This window comes from Melopsittacus undulatus, chromosome 1 (genome assembly GCF_012275295.1).
Source record: "Melopsittacus undulatus isolate bMelUnd1 chromosome 1, bMelUnd1.mat.Z, whole genome shotgun sequence".
NCBI lineage: Eukaryota > Metazoa > Chordata > Aves > Psittaciformes > Psittaculidae > Melopsittacus > Melopsittacus undulatus.
This window is the reverse complement of record NC_047527.1, coordinates 41,022,914-41,035,168: the sequence shown is the minus strand read 5'-3', so window position 1 is coordinate 41,035,168 and position 12,255 is coordinate 41,022,914. Positions and strand designations below refer to the sequence as shown.

The 12,255-nt window shown below is 36.3% G+C and overlaps 1 protein-coding gene across 3 annotated transcripts in view; it reads right to left on the bottom strand.

Moving 5' to 3' along the window:
• RB1CC1 (RB1 inducible coiled-coil 1) overlaps positions 1-12,255 on the bottom strand; it is a 72,136-nt gene that overhangs the window by 48,089 nt on the left and 11,792 nt on the right. The window contains exons 1-5 of one of the 3 annotated variants that reach the window (XM_005152550.3): positions 11,500-11,618; positions 11,055-11,170; positions 9,157-9,284; positions 6,561-6,687; positions 6,123-6,293 (exon numbers count right to left, since the gene is read on the bottom strand). In XM_005152550.3, the coding sequence (XP_005152607.1) occupies positions 6,123-6,293; positions 6,561-6,687; positions 9,157-9,227 (369 nt within the window). In that variant the 5' untranslated portion in view covers positions 9,228-9,284; positions 11,055-11,170; positions 11,500-11,618. Of the gene's footprint in view, positions 1-6,122; positions 6,294-6,560; positions 6,688-9,156; positions 9,285-11,054; positions 11,171-11,499; positions 11,619-12,255 lie in introns of those variants that run through there. The other 2 variants (XM_031052079.2, XM_034074352.1) reach the window with 2 other exon arrangements.

Sequence of the window (12,255 nt, the reverse complement as noted above, 5' to 3'; positions counted from 1 at the left end):
AAAGAACAAAAGTTCTCAGGAAATGCAGGGTTCTTTCCATTCTCTACAACCCTGTGGTAAAAGGAAACAAGTCATCAAAGTCCTCTATTGCCATGTGTCTGAAATCCTGTAAAAAGGACTCCTTACATGTTTCAGTCACCCTAAAAATCAACCTCAGGCCAACAAAGAAGATCCTTGAAAGTGAAATTACACACATCTATACTTTACAACACCATATAAATGCTTCCACAATAGGTAACTTATCTTGTTTATCAAAGATAGTAACTAAGACCATTATCTCCAACTCATACACCTCTAACTAAAGCACCAGTAAAGCTACTAGACTAACTGCTTTTAAGATTTCAGCTTTTAAAACCTATGATTGGAACAGTTCACTGTGAGGAAGACTTAATTTCTCTCCTTTCATTAGACAGCTGATTACTCCATTCCCCATTAACACTGGTCATTTTTGGTGACTGCATCCTTTGGACATTGTCCATGCAGTTCATGACATCACATGATCAGAATGTATTTATTTAATCAGGATAATACTTAATAAGTTGCTCTGTAAGTCATAGTTTAATGAATTTTTCTTCAGTGTTGTTTTCACTAGCTCTTCACTGGAACATTAAAAGCAGGCTTCGAGAAGTCAAGTGACAAAATTTCACCCCCACTCCCAAAAAATACCAGCAAGCTGAAATAAACCATCACAGCCAGAAAATCAAACCATGGTACAAGCCAAGTGATAATTTCTACTAGCTTGATACAAGCCACCCAAATATTTTTTTCTCCTGGTGAATTTTCAGAAAGCTTGATTTAACAATTCTGGTTACAAAGGCCAACAAAAATAAATGCTGGATCTTTTAGTTACCCAACTACAACCTACTCCATTTTAACTCCTCCCAGCTATATTACTTTAAAAAATTATGAGATTGATCGCTAATCTGAGTCACAAGGAGGTGTGGACTTCTGTGGAGGAGCTGGAAGTGTGCCTGGCTATTAGACTAGACAAAAAGGATGAAGCACATTAATTTGGCTACAAAGCTCTTGTAAACATTACAATGCCTTAAAGAACTTCTAAATTTTAAGTGACTCTTTTCCAGAGGGTCTCAAAACTTCTTTTCTCCAAATAACAGATATGCAGCTTTCAGGGAAGACGACTGTACTTCTTAGTTTAAGTATTATGAAGCATTTATAACTAAACCAAGAGTGAGCTAGGTACTACGACTTACAGCCATGGTTTTATGCAACCAAAGAAAATAACCACAGAGTTTCTCATCCTTATTCCCATTTCTCAAAGAAAAACTGTCCAGAACTAACAGGCAGTTTGATGATGACAACAGCAACATCATATGAAATGCAAAACACACCCAGTAACAGAAAGTTCAAGTTTCCAATAGCCTTTCTGGAAGAAATAACACAGAAACCTCAGTTAGATCACTAAAAGAAAATAAATAGTCCTTTCCAAAAGGTTAAGGTAACAGAAACTATTTTAAGCAGTGTAAAAGACCACAAGATTTGACAAGATTCATACAATGTAGCTTATTGCACAATGTCTGTGTAGAGAACAGCTTGTCTTCTAAGGTGGTGCGTATGCAACTTTTCGCAAACACTCTGTGCACATCCTGCAGCTCAAGGACATAACTGCTAAACTGGACAGGGGTGGGAAAACAGGTCGCAAGAAAGGCAAGCTGTAACCCTTTAGACATAGAATCATAGAACAGTTAGGGTTGGAAAGGACCTTAAGATCATCTAGTTCCAACCCCCCTGCTGTGGGCAGGAAACACCTCACACTAAACCATATCACCAAGGCTTCATCCAACCTGCCCTTGAACACTGCCAGGGATGGAGCATTCACAACCTCGCTGGGCAACCTATTCCAGTACCTCACCACCCTCACAGTAAAGAACTTCTTCCTTATATCAAATCTAAACCTCTGCTGTTTAAGTTTTAACCCATTACCCCTTGTCCTATCACTACAGTCCCTAATGAACAGTCCCTCACCAGCATCCCTGTAGGCCCCCTTCAGATACTGGAAGGTTGCTATGAGGTCTCCACACAGCCTTCTCTTCTCCAGGCTGAGCAGCCCCAACTTTCTCAGCCTGGAGACATCTCAAAGGTACAATATTTAGTCAAAGGGAAACTAAGATACTGGGACAGAAAATGAAAACAGGCTTAGAAAGTTGCTTAACTGGATTTACAAGCCAGTCAGTAGAAGCAATAAAAAATGACCAAAGATCTATTAAAAAAGGTTTATAAAACAAAGACATCATGCCACATATGACAAAACCTACGGTGAGAATTTCCATTTAATTAGTAAATGAACAAGTTTATGCTAACAGACACAGCTTCTTTAAGAATACCTGATTTTTATACTGTAAATTCTACATAATGGAGATCCCAGGTAATCAAAAAGAACTTGGGAAAATCTGCATAGATGTTAGAAGCATGAAAGCAAAAAGAAAGAAAAAGATTGAGGTATGTTGATATGAACATTATTGCACTGTGGAAAAGCAAACAGGAGGTAACAAGTTTTGCACAGGAATAATCTTGGGTTAGGAGGTATTAAAATCTAAGAAATCCTACATGGAAGTTAACAAAATTAGTTTCAAGTGGGGAAAAAAAAGGGTGTCTGCTTTTACATATACTTATACCCCATAAATATGTGTACAAAAGGCTGTAAAAGAATTCCAGGGCCTCAGCTGTGAGCTAAACACTGACTTTTGTTTATACCTGACTAGTAACTATGGATATCTAAGAATTACGGCAAAAAATATGCAAAAAGCAGAGGCAGAATCTAAATCAATAATGGTCATTTTCAGACATGCAAAAAAACCCAACGGACAGGAAATAAAGGCATGGATCAATCTAAGTATTTCTTAAAGGAAAATACAGAACTATTTGTTTTTGTGAGAAAAAAGTTAAAGGCTGCATATCAATGCATATGAAGAATGTATCAGAAGACTGAATCAAAAGTATCTGTCCCCTTTCTATACAGTACAAATTAGGTGCAAAATAAGATAAGGTTAAAAACCACACCTTTCATACAGTTCTACAGCATAGCTGCCAGGTAGTATACAGGTCAATTCAGAGATACCAAAAACCATTATTAAATAGTTTTCAGGCCAGCTTAAAACGAGGGAGAAACAAAATAGCAGTGCTCACACCCTGACATACTCATCTTCCACACCAGTTTGCTATTACCGATTATGCAGATTTAGATTGTAACTTTCATTTTTGTACTAGAAAATATTTCAATCATGTATTAGTAGTAATTATTAATTAATTAAATTGCTCTAAATAATTACAGCAGGCAAAAACTCTCCATCAAGTACTGCCACTCTGCTTTTCTGGTAAAGCAGGTTACTGTTTCTCTAAAATTAATAAAGAGACACAGCTTGGATCATTATAAGGCAGATTCTTTATCCTCATTTTGAAGAAAGTCTCCCGAACACCTATCTCAGTGTGGTTCTGCATGTATCAATCTAACAGCTACTGAGGTTCAGAGACTTTCTGGCTCCCCTGAGATCTTAATCAATTTTGAAAAGGATTAATAACCCATGTTCCCTCTTCCTCCCAGACAAGAGGCTTATGGTGAACCATGAAGAAGATTAATGTTCTGACCACATTCCAAGTCCTCCCTCAGTTTCTTTTGAATTACTGCTCAATATACTTCAAGCAGGCATCATGAAAAACTGCTTTAGCTCAAAACTTCATTGCTCCTTTATACATTTTTTACACCTTGCTACATCTCAAGTTATAACAGCATATTGATATATGATGGTTTTCTTATTCCCCGGACCTCCCAGAGAAGTACCCAGAGCATTTTCACAGCCTAGTACAGAGGCTACAGCTTTGAAAGACTTAAAATCTTGGATAAATTTCACTGTGGTTGTAAAGGTGTATCAGATTTACAAATATTACTACCCATTTCATCTTTAAATAAATTTCTGTGTCTTTCACAAAAGATTCTACTATCATTGTAGCCCATCTACAAGCAGCAAAAAACTGGAAGAAGTGGGGAACAGACCATGAAATTTTTCCAGATAAATCTGCAGGCTGAAAGTAAAACCTCCATTCTCCTTTAGACATGTTTACAGACCTTTAAATACTAAATTCCTCTCCTCATCCCATAATAATATTAATAGGTGCCATCAAGTACAGAAGGGTTTATTTTCTTCTTGCAAATCACCTCAGGATTACTTTCTCTAGATAAACTTTTCAGTCTCTAGCTAAAAATTACAGCTCCAGCTGGCCAATAAAAGCTGTGCTCCACACAGAGACCTTTAGAGTGTTTCTGAAATATGGCTTCCCTTACAGAAGAACTGAAACCAGAATTAGGCAGTAAATACCTAAACAATTAATTTAAAAGCAGAAACACTGCAATATACTTGCTTGCTCTGCATATGTGTATATCCTGTATAAAGGACATCCTTCAGAACCAAGGGGGAAGAGAAGGTAGCACTAGCAATGCTTTTCAACTAAGTAGGATTTTATTTATTTTTATTTTTTTTTAAATAAAATCCCTGGAATATAAAAAGCCTAATCCAGAGACATCTATTCTGTCAGTGTATACCAACTTCATCTGATCAAAACCAAAATTAAAAATCTTCAAGACCACAAAATCAGGGATGGCATGAAGCAACAAGATAAATTATCAGCAACAAGAAATGTGAAACTGGGTACCACCACCTTCCACTTTCACCTAAGTAAAACACAAATGTGAAGACTGCAGTAATTGCTACACCCCCCATTTCATATTCAATCAGTGTTAAGCCCTTAACAGATACCAGTCCTGCTGACTTTCAAAATATCCCCTTAACTCACAAAAAATGGTTTTAAAGTACTTTCAGCTGCCAAAACCAGAATCCTCACACTCTTCAGGGAGCATAAATGAAAACCTCCTAGTCCTAGCTGTATTCACATTGATATCCCCTCTTTTCTGTACAACAGTCACACAATTCACAGATCCCTAATAACTCAAGGTCCTATTTACTAAATCAGCAGTAACTGTCAACAGGTGGCACAGATAGCAAGAGAACCTACTGGACACAGTCCCTGCCTTAAATCTCACAGTATGTCAAGGTCAGATTATCCAGGCTAACTTTCCTCCTTCTGACAGGGCAGAAGGCCAAGGGGGAAACAAAAACACCCCTGTATTATATGCAAGACTTAGCACTTGTCTCTGAATTCAGCTGTACAGTACTGAAAACAAGCCACTTCAAGTGCTAAATATTCTTCTCGACTCTATTAAAGTTGTCACTGAAACTAAGAAACTTTATTACCAAGACAAGACGCTAAACCCATACAGCACCATTTCTTTTGCGCTAAGTGGTATACATAACCATTTCTTCACTTCCCAGCTGTTGGAAGTTCAGATGGGACAAAATTTAACAAATTTAAAAGCAAAATTTTGAAAGGAAAATGAGGGCAGTATTTCCTAATATGAAGAAACACAATCAGTTCAGCTACTGAAGGCATTGTGTCATTCTCTTGAACATGCAGCTGCTTCTATTGCATGCACACCTGGTATCTTACTGACCATGTTGGAGGAAACTATTTCCCCCTATCAAAACAATACAGAAGTAATCAAATCGGAATTCTGACAAGTTTGCTTCTATGTAAGTAAAAGCCAGCACTCAGTAACAAGAGACCTGAATTTTAGGAAATGGAAGCTTAATTTTATTAATTCTTCAGCAGTTGTTTTGACACTAGATGAAACAGAAACTTGGCAAGCAGTTTTTAAAAATTTTCTACTTGGGTTAACAACACTTGCAATGTAACTTTTCTGTTTTCAGGTTGAGGCAGACTGAAGACACTAAAACTTAGGCAGAGCATTAAGGCATGGATCCAAAGCAAACAGACTGCTTTCATTTTGCAAATGCTGTAAGCATCCATAAAGACTGTGTTACATACAGTACACTTTTGAAAGAAGCTTTGAACATGCTGAAGATGCAAGCACATTTCAATACCTACCTTGAAACTTGCAAGACAAAGGTTCCAAAGAATACATCATCACTAATACACCACCCTTACCGTCTTTTAAACAAACAATTTCATAATTTATATCAGGCTTCCCTTCTGACATTAAGAAAAAAAAAAGATATTTTCCTTCTGTAAAAGTACAGTAAGAATTTACTTACCACTGCAAGTTGTGTCCGTGATGCTACCGTGTGAAACACTGCAGGCATCATAAGAGATTCTTCTACTTTCAATTCCATCTCATTCTCTGCTGAAAATGTAGTTTTGGGGATAGACGGTGGACGTTCACACAAGATCATTTCTTTGTTGAATAAAAATATTGGGTTGGTATCCTACACTCAAGAAGAAAATGAAAATAAACACTGAGTAAAAGCAACAAACTGCTCAACCACCAATCACCTCATCATGTAGGTAAAGTGTCCTAAGGATTATGTTAAGTTGGACACGTGTAAGCTAAATATATAAACATCTGTTTCTCAATGCAAGGAAATCCAGCAAACAATACACTACAGAAAAAATAGCTTTAAAATCCCTCAATAAAATATCTTTTCCTTCCCCTATAACTGATAGTTTAGTTGAAGAATGCAGTATGCACTTACTGTTCCAGCACTGTAACTACACACTCTTCTGTCTGGTGCCATACACTCTCCTCCATTGACAACCAGCACTTGGTGCTGAATGGCAATCTTATACTTTGTTTGAATTGCATGTTTCAGATCAGCCACACTGGGGAAAAAAAAAAAAATGGGAAGAGGACATTATCACCAGATTTGTGCCTCTAACGTTACATATTCCTGTAATTGAGAGATGACTTGCCTGTGTTGAAGCAGAGCTTTTTTTTTAAAGGGCTACTACTTTTTATTCTGTACAATGACATATCTTTAAGTTTTGTAAATGTTATAATATGCTGCATTCTGGACATCCAGCTAATAAGCCACCAGCTAAAAGAAGACAGCCTCTACATTACTGGTAACTTATCAGCAATTTTTCTCAAAGAAGATGTGATACCATACAGAAATTACATCACATCACACTTTTAGGATACCCCATATATATGTATAACATGTAATCCTTATTATGGTCTTTGAATTTATACTTCATGAACACAGCTGACTTGGTGAAGCCCTAGAAGACAACAAGAGTATTAAGTTTTCATTATGTGTAACACAATTTCACCTAACCAATTCTGATTCACTGTATGTTCAAGTAATGTACTTAACAGGAAATTAAACAATCCATATGCAACAAATTCATGAAACTATACCAGACACTTTTAATGCAAAAAAAGCAGATCAATGTGTCATCCATGTTTTAATTTACCATCCTTGTACCTTTAATTCTCGGTGATGACATCTTCATATTACTGCTTATTTTAGACAGTTCTAGACTTTGTCTTGGAAGACACACAGTAAACTGAACAAAAATTTACCAATATAATACAGTAACTGATACAAACTATAGCACAACGGGTAGTCCCTGTGCAAAGATATTAAAAAGCTTCAGGATATCAAGTGAATAATCAATATAAGCATCAATGGGTTTGCTATAACTGGCTATATGGTACTTGAAAAAAAGATCAATTATCTAAAATAGCCATGATTCAGTATGACATCATGAATTCACTACAAATATCGCATGAGCACAAGCTTGTACTTGCCAGCTGTATTACAGTAAGCATTCACCTATCATCTCCATGGTCTTCTGGAAGATAGGTTGGCTTTTCCAGGAGACAAAGAACCCAGGAAACATTCTTGCTACAAAGAGCATATATATACAAATATAGAGAAGAAGAAGTTAAACTGTTCAACTGAAGAGTCTTTGATTTTGTGTGGTTCAGCCACTGGAAAGCTTCTTTCTCAAAAAAATATCCAACTGAGCAAAAGTCAGCCAGTACCAGACTATTAGGTGCCTGGTCTGGCAGTTCAGATACTGTACCTCACTCAGCACCATGATTTAGGAACAAAATATCTTGCTATACCAGACAGCGTATGGAGGTGCTGACAGCATAAGGAGGTGTGACACATCTGCAAATGACCCAGTAGATCCAGAATGGCTTAGATGAAACACTATTATATGCTAAGTGTCTGTAGAACATACCGCATAGACAGTCTTAGTGCCCTTCCACCCCAAACAAGCTTCAAAATTCAAATTTGCTTGTTGAATCATGAAAATTACAAACAGGGATTCAATGTATTTGAGCACAAAAACCATGGTAGAAGTTGTTCAAGCACAATTACTGCCAATTCATTCACCACTAACAGAATATGAATACAGCAAGTAAGCTTGGCATTTGCTAGCTCCAAGATGCATGGAGTACCACAATACTATACATTATTTACTTATTAGAGTCCCACATGAGAACAAGGAAAAAGGATACAACACACCCAGTATATCTAGACCTTTCTAAAAGAAAGATGCTTTTAATGTGCAGTGAAAAAAACATAACCAGCAAAATTGCTGGGACTTAACTGTGATTCTATAACACTGCTCACGTTTCAGGCAGTTGGGCATTCAGAAGTTCTTGTTTTATATACACAATACCGTAAAACATTTTGGAGCCTTACAGCATAGGATGGAAACAACTTTTACCCATCCTGGATGCAGGACAAAAACCTATATGCTGGTTCTTTAGCATGTGATCTAAAAATATTAGAGATTGTACATTTTCCTCAGGATGAATGTATACTGACAGGAAAAAGAGCTCTGAAGAACTCCTTCTGTGATGCCAGTCAGGAAAAAAAATAAACCTTCTACAGATGAATCCTAAATAAATAAATGAAAAAGGTCACAGAAGATCCAAAGTCATTCTGACAGTTTTTTTTCCAAAAAACACCAAATGTAATACCAGACTCAGCTAAGAGGAGGCCATGTTCTGTCACTGCCTCAGAAAGTGAACAACCTCTCTGCTCTTTCATGGGACCTCAAACACACAAACCATCACCTCAAAGCCACTGAACATGCCTATTAAAAAAAAAAAAAACAAAACAAAAAATCAACCTAACAAACAAAAACCTAACAAAAAAAAAAATAAAAAGACACAAAAACCAAAAACCAAATTGACTGAAATACTTGAAAATCCAGAGGACAACTACATGCAAAATTCAACTATCATCTCTCCTGAATGCAGTATACAAAAAAGCATCTATACTTTTTTATTTTAATTTTAAGCAATACACAATTACTTTACTTTCTTACTTTTGTACAGCAAGTTCCGTATCAAAGGTAAGGGTAGTTCCAGTGTTGACCAAAAATACATACAGCTTCATGATGATTTCTTTAGGTCTCTGAAGTTTAGAACTTCCACTGCTAAAATCATTTAGATACTGAAAAAAGATAAATTAATAAAAATCAAGTGTTAGTTCCACATGAGTCACAAAAGACACACCTACATGCTTCTGCAGAAAAAAAGCCCAACAAAACAAAAAAGCAAAAAACCACACAACACTTTTACATATGTATTAGGTGAACACATCGGCTCTCACATTCCACAGTTCTTTATCTAATACTAAACATAAACATGCTTCTCTGACCAGAAATATGAGCAAGGTAAGCCTCTGCATATGCAAATAGTTAGGAAAACACATGAAAATATATACTCAGGAAAATAACAAAGTCACGATCTCAGCTCATTACTTGGCTTTCTAATTTTTAAAGCCCCAGATACAGTCAATTCAAGACATCTTTTGTAGATTTTACAAACAGCATCATGATCCATGCTGTAAGCATTCATTCCTTGATGAAGCTACAGCTACAAAGTCTGCCTGCTCACTTATCCATAGGCTTTTTTTCACACCAACATACTGAAGCTTTAGCAAAAAAAAAAAACCAAAAAAAAAAACCCAAAACCCCAAAAAGCTAAGATTATGTAGATTTTCTTTTTGTATCTCTCCATAATTAAGTAACGATATATTAAAAAAACAAAAAAACACAACACATTTTCCTGTTTTCAGCACTAGCTGTGAATGAGCTTGCAGTCCAACACCTGGGGATGCATTCCAGTCCTGTACCCTATAAAGATCTAGATGAGTGACTACAAGCACACATTTTTCCAGTGCATATAACATGAAAAACTTTGACCTGTTTTTTAAAACACTGAGATGTAATCTTGAGATTTTATCACTGAAATATTCCACACTTCTGAGCCTTTTACTCTTCTTCTCTACAGGAGCTCAGAAGTTTATGAGTAACTTCCTCCACACTAACAAAGCTGCTACAGAAGTACAACTAGTACTGCAGTCACTAATGACCTGATTTTTTTCTTGATGTGGAAGGAGTTATGAAAAGTTAAACTATAAAAGTTTCAGCTACTAAGCAATATTCTTTTGTTATTATAAAAATTACTTTCCATACACTTTTTAAGCCTTAATTATAGTACATAAACTAGTCAAAACACGCATTTTCACAACAAGGCTTCAGAAACAGAATCATATCAAGTAAAAAAAAACCAAAACAGCTAAATAATTTTATCTGAATTGAGATCTGTTGTCCTTGCACTTGCACTCTACTGCATTATCTGGCACAAGTTTCAGTTTATATTGGAATAAAAATATACTCTACAAACTGAAGTTATTAAATGGACAAAATCTGCTAAACACTATGAACAAGCTAGGAATAATTTATTATCTAAATATTTGGCCTAAGTTTCAGAATCAATACCATGTGTAGACTTTTTTCACAGATGGTATATTTGGTACCGTCCAGGAAGTACTAGAAACAGATGTTAAACAATACAATGCTTAAAGCAACTATCCTCCACCAAAAATACCTCTTTTCCACGTAAGGAAAGTAAAAGGCTTGTACAGTATCATATACACTATATGGGTTTTGCCCATATAAGAAGCTTTGATATAAACATTCCTTTCCAAGCTGAAGGTTATCTGTCTGGAAACCTTGTGTACCTAAAGTGAAATTTTAATGAAAAGGTTACCCCTCCACACCTTAACACTAAAGCTATATAAAAGGAAAAAGAAAAAAAAAAAGAACAAATCTTATAAAGAAAATAGTATTATCAAGATCAAAATTTATGACAACATCTGCTATGTGCACATCAGCAGACTCAAAACTTTTAAACTTGAAGCAAAAAAAAGATTTACCTTCAGGCACTATACAGAACTATCAACTTCAAATTCAAGAGGGGAATAAATGCATGCATTCGCTTCGCTTGATTTTTGGCAAGGGAGTAGCATGGCTGTTTAAAGCCAGAGGAGATCTGCAATGAAAAGACAGAGAATGCAATTACAGGTATTATCAAAATGTCAGGATTTTATGGTCACCATTGCATCTAACCCAGAAATCAGTGTATATCAATGCCAAAAAGAATAATTATGTGGTAGTATATTTTTAATTAGCAATGCTATCCAGTTACAAGTTGCTCAAAACTGCTACATAATGTCAGTGATATTCTTCAGTATTTACAAGAAGGTAAATTCAGTTCAGTAAGAAGAACACCTGAATCTCCATCAACTGCAAGCGTTTTTCAGAACAGAATGCTGACACAAAGATGCTAGAGCAATAAAGTCATAACTAAATACAACTTACCCAAGAAAAGTCCATTTAAAAAGGCACACATGCTACTGCCGTTGAATGAACAGTCTTTTCCTGCAGCTGCACCCAACAGATTCCTTCAGGAATCAGCATCACTTTCCTTACTTGAAACCAGATGACCTTGTTTGTTAAGCCATTCCCCTACTTTCAAAATATTTGTTAGACTCGGGGGTTTGTTTTGTTTCTTTAAACAAACTGAAGATGTTACCATTCCCAGGTGCTTGTCACTGGCACCCTTCCCAGAGGCTTCCTCCCCCAGAACTGCTCTTTAAACTACAGTGGAAACTGCAACAATCAAAATGAGCCAGATCAGCACAGGTTGCTCTTTTAAGCTACCCTACTTCATTTTAACTGCTGTAAGTTAAGTAGTAGCTCCAAAGGAGAAGGAGCCCTTGGCAAGGAAGGCAGCAACTTAGGCTCAGGACAGTCAGGCAAGTGCAAATCAAACTCCAAACAAACATTGTTTTGATCATGTTAATGCCCTAGCAAGCTTTCTGAGAAGATGATCAGGCACTATAAAAGGTGATAATCCATTCCTAAAAATAGGTTTGCTGAAGCCTGAAAACCATTAGAACATGTAAATCATTTTATACAACTCATGTTTCCAACAGCAAATCAAAACCTCTTCATCCCAAATTTGAGAGCCTTATGATAAAGGAAAAAATTATGCAACTATTACATGTATTTTACATGCATGGAACAGACAGAACTTTATTAGCCCGTTACTTGAGCTTTTATCTTCCTCCCTCC